Source organism: Nematolebias whitei, chromosome 17 (genome assembly GCF_014905685.2).
Source record: "Nematolebias whitei isolate Nwh7 chromosome 17, NemWhi1, whole genome shotgun sequence".
Lineage (NCBI taxonomy): Eukaryota > Metazoa > Chordata > Actinopteri > Cyprinodontiformes > Rivulidae > Nematolebias > Nematolebias whitei.
In genome coordinates, this window is record NC_056514.1 from 19,034,491 (window position 1) to 19,039,573 (window position 5,083).

The 5,083-nt window shown below is 42.3% G+C and overlaps 1 protein-coding gene across 1 annotated transcript in view; it reads right to left on the reverse strand.

Annotated features, from left to right (window-relative positions):
* The window catches only part of LOC119424153 (transformation/transcription domain-associated protein), a 144,245-nt gene that overhangs the window by 75,853 nt on the left and 63,309 nt on the right, over positions 1-5,083 (reverse strand). Inside the window, exons 38-39 of the mRNA XM_037691621.1 lie at positions 3,905-4,063; positions 3,545-3,679 (exon numbers count right to left, since the gene is read on the reverse strand). Of these exons, the coding sequence (XP_037547549.1) occupies positions 3,545-3,679; positions 3,905-4,063 (294 nt within the window). The remainder of the gene's footprint in view (positions 1-3,544; positions 3,680-3,904; positions 4,064-5,083) is intronic.

Sequence of the window (5,083 nt, forward strand, 5' to 3'; positions counted from 1 at the left end):
TATATATATATATATATATATATATATATATATATATATATATATATTTAATCTCCTTAAAATGTCCATGATCTATCATTTCAGATGGAATCAAAAGGTGGAGAAAAACAAAAACGGTAAAATTACTAAAGTAGTTTGTTGGTTTTAAATGTAGAGAAAAAATGTATTATTTGTGTTTTTAATTAATAAAACACTGTACATATTTATTATTACAAAAACAAATAGGGTGCGTGGGAGTTTTTCCAAGGGCAGCACGGTGGCGCAACTGGTAGAGCTGCTGCCTCTCAGCGAGCAGGTCCTTGGTTCAAACCCCGGTCCAGGGGCCTTTCTGGGTGGAGTTTGCATGTTCTCTCCGTGCATGCGTGGGTTTTCTCCAGGTACTCCGGTTTCCTCCCACAGTCCAAAAATATGCATGTTAGGCTGATTGGTAACACTAAAATTGTCCCTAGGTGTGAGTGAGAGAGTGAATGGTTGTTTGTCTCGTTTGTCTCTATGTGGCCCTGTGATGGACTTGCGACCTGTCCAGGGTGTACCCCGCCCCTCGCACAGTGATTGCTGGACATGGGCACCAGCGACCCCCGTGACCCAAAATGGAATAAGTGGGTAAAGAAAATGGATGGATGGATGGATGGATGGACGGGAGTTTTTCCAACCAGTCTACATGCGCTTTGTGGACTTGGAGAAGGCGTTTGACCACGTCTCTCAGGGAACCCTGTGGGGGGTACCAGGCCCTTTGATACGGGATGTTAGGTCCCTGTATGACCGGTGTCAGAGCTTGGTTTGTATTGTCGGAAGTCGGGCTCATTCCCGGTGAGACATGGACTCCGCCAAGGCTGCTCTTTGTCACCGATTCTTAGAGCTGAGTACCGAACAGAGGTTCTTAAATGGCACCGACCGAACTGCACCGGTCGGTGTATGGATTGAAATGTCACTCTTTTTTTGGTGTCAGGTTTCGGTATTGGCTGCAACGTGTCACGTGGTTTCAGCACGCAGGCACGTAAAACACCAGACATATGACAAACAGACTACGTGTTTACATCAAGAGCTGTATAGAGCTGCCGTAACTAATCTATGTATAATGTATGTCTATGGTGCTGGTGACACCCACAGACGGGGTTCACGTGTGCAGCGCGTGTTGTCGAACGGCTTCGACAACACGCGAGCAGAAAGTTGCTTCGTTTTTCTCTGCAAGAAGACAAGACGGACAGCAGCCTCCCCCCTCCTCCTCTCAGCGTTAGTCAGTCTCTGTGTGTTAAACGGACTCGATCAACATTCCACACCGGACTCCTCTTCATCAAAGAACTCCCGAGGACGGAGCTGTGTCTGTGTTTCAGCTGGTGAGTTTACGTTTGTTAACATTACTGCAGCTTAACACGTACATCGCAGTGAATTAAACTAGAATCCATGTAACGCTAACTTTGAGATATTAGTGTGTAAATTTATTTTATCTACGTAGCTAGCTAAACTCAGAAGCTAACTAAACATTGACAGTAACAGATAAAGCTTAGCTTGTAAACATGTGCTCATCCATCCAGTCAGCTGCTTAAACAGTTCAACTAATGTTCACTGTTTATGTTAATGTTCGCCTCACAGGAGGTTCTGACCCAGATGTGAGGACAGACAGACAAAAGATAAGCGAGGTGGGGGCCACAGGACAGTCACAAACTTTGTTGTTAAAAGTTTGCTGCCTTTTTCTACAGTGGAGGCTCCATAGTGGAGGTAAAGGATTTTGTTGACCAGTTAAGCTTTTATTTCTCAGCCTAGATAATGTTTTTGAGCAATAATAACACAACCATGTTATTGTTGATGTTTTGTTCTCATGTCAATTAGGGAGATGATCAGAGCCCTAAACCCCAGAGAACCACAGAGAAGATTCAGAGACACAGAGGTGCAGATGTCTACATCAACCCTAACCTCAGTGAATCCAGTGACCTGCTGGTGGAATGTGAGGGACAATATGTCAGTGCTATCAAACTGACAACCAGGTATCTGTGTGTGCAACAAGCATCATCCACACCCTCAGAGCGGACATTTTGTACTGCTGGAGACACCATCAGCCAGGAGCGGGCTTGTTTGTGTCCAGAGAAAACAGACATGTTGATTTTTCTGATGAAAAACTATTCAGTGAAAAGGTCCTCAGTGTGTAGCAGTGAGCATTAGACACTGACGTGTCACTGGTTTGAAACTGTTCTTTTGAACTGGAAATTATTTGTTTATTTTTATGCAAGAAAACTGCTTGGAATAGAAAAATACCAAAGTTAAAAAATAAAATTCACAATATGTACTGTAATGTGTAACATAATTTTATTCTTGTTAGAATTAATAGTAATTACAAAATTGGTACCGAAAAAAGAACCGTCCAAGAAGTGAAGGTACCGACACCGGTACCGATACAGATTTTTTTAGAAAGGTACAGAGCACCTTCTGATGACACCAATAGTCATCAGGTCGTGATCTACAACTTCTGCTGGAGCGGTTCGCAGCCGAGTGTGACGCGACCGGGATGAGGATCAGTTCCTCCAAATCCGAGGACATGGTCTTGAGCCGGAAAAGGGTAGAGTGCCTTCTCCAAGTCAAGGAGGAGGTCCTGCCCTAAGTGGAGGAGTTCAAGTATCTCGGGGGTCTTGTTCACAAATGAAGGAAAAATGGAGCGAGAGATAGATAGGCAGATAGATGCAACATCTGCAGTGCAGCAGGCGATGTACCGGTCTGTTGTGGTGAAGACTAAAATAAGGGGCTTTAATGGCCCCTTACTGGGGGCCGAGATGGGGAAGAGGAAGGGCAGCCGACCTGGGACCAGAAAGTCGCGGTTCGACTCCAAGCCATTCCCACAAGTCGTGGTGTCTCTGAGCAAGACACCCAATCCCTAATTGCCCCCCGGGCGCTCAATATCTGCCCACTCCTCCACCTGGGCGTATCTTAGGTGTGATGGGTTAAATGTAGAGAACCAGTGTCATCATTGTATGGGAACATACAATGACAACAACATATAGCTTTTATACTTGTATATAAACCTTTAATAAAACAGCACTAATTAAGGGGGGGGGGGGGGGCTTCCACAAGCTGACAAAAGCAGAATTTTAAAAAGGGACACAGCTAGGTAACAGACAATATAATAAAGTTTATAACACACATTTTATAGGTTGTTGTAAGAAAAAGAAACATGTTCCGGGTAAAAATGTGTTTCGTTTATTAAAGTTAAGTATTAAAATTATTTAAAAGTGCTCCTTTGAACTAAGGCTTCCCATGCAGCTTGTGAGACCTCCAAAACCAGAGCACAGAACTGCACGTCCAGTAGAACTAAATCAAAAGAATAATCTCTCCCGTTAGCTTTTAAAATCTTATTTTAATCAGTCATTTAAAATAAATATCAGCCTTTAAAGGATAATCACATTAAAAAGTTGTTCATAATTTTTTCCTTTTAAACCATTTAGCATTATGTACAAAAAACAAAGCAAAGTAAAGAGCCTGAGGTTAAGAGTGTGGACATGAGTCATGTAGAACTGTATTCAGTCAGCACCTGATTATCACTGATTCTGCTCACCGTGGAAGCAGCACCAGTTGCCGTACGAAATCTTTTGACATCCTGTCCAGTACCGGCAGATTCAAGAGAGAGACCTCTTTTCACGGCTGCCCCGCTCGTTCCTTCGCTGACCACGATTTCAGACTCAGACTCCGGCTACCAAACCAAACACATGAGCACAGGTAAAGAAAAAAACACGAGTTTATTAAAGTTTAACATTAAAAGAGATTCCCATCGGCTAAAAACAAGCACCTTCCATCTACACTCAATGAAAACATTCCAAGTTAAAATGCAATACTCATTTGGTGACACCGAAGTTGTCAACAGGACAAACGAGCTTTGACATTGATTTGACCCAAAAGAGAAAAACTTTAAAATCACCTGCTGGTCTTTAATTCTCTGTAACTCCCACTTAATAACCACCTCAGCCAAATCCACAGCCAGTTTCCTTTGCTCTATGGTCACACTGGGCGTGAAGCCCAGACGCTGCATCGCGCTGATCATGTGCTGCACCAGGTGGTGGCGGACGGGGTAGTACACCTAAAACACAGAAAGACTAGAGTCAAGGGAGTGGTAACATAATTCACATTTGAAGCACAAGACGTGACTTCAGTTCACTGTCTTTTATTTAACCCTCCTGCTGTTCTTGTGTCAAAATGACCCACAAGGCTCGGTGCTCAAACAGGACTTGTGGGTCATTTTGACTCAAGGCCAGCTGGGGGATGTAAGTGATGAACAGATGGTTACTGGCGCCATTGGGTATTGTTACCAGTGGCAGATGTTTAAATTAGGTAAGAAAAGATAAGTCAAATATGAAATATGTGTTCAATTCAAATAGAGATTTTAATGTGTTTTTTTTTTTTGTAATTATTTCACAACTTTAATGTTCAGTCTGTGCTTTAACATGCAGAATCCATGCATGCAAGATAGTAGGAAATATGTGAAACTTGCAGATTTATCAGCAAAAACATTCTGCAACAAATGGACGAAACTTTGCTTTTATCCATCCATCAAGTGTAGAACCACTAGACTGAGGAACAGCTTCTACCCTGAAGCTGTTAGACTCGTGAATTAGGGCTTTAACAGACTACCCGAGTAATCTACACATCGATTCCTAGGACACCTATTGAGTTTTTTAATTTCACGTTGAGTATTTGTGGTGACGTCATTACGTCGCCGTTACGTCATTGCGTCACGTGATCTGCACCGGGTGCGGGTTACAAAATGGATTCCTCCAAGCAGACGGATGGAGCGGAGCAGGTCCAGTCTTGACAAACAAGTAGAAACGCATCAATAATGTGGAAATATTTCACTAAAGATGAATCTTCTGGTTCAACTACCGTAAGGAAACAGAAAATGAATCAACTTCCTGACTGTTTGGAGCTCGTTGTTGATATAAAAAATGTTTTATAAGGTGTGAAGTTGCCTTTATGCCTATTCAAACATATATATTTTGTGTGTGTTACTTATTCAGAATTAAATGTCTAAAATTGCCATAAAAGCAAGGGTGGAATGATATAGAAATTATTATTTTAATGCTTTTATGTCAATCTAGACCTA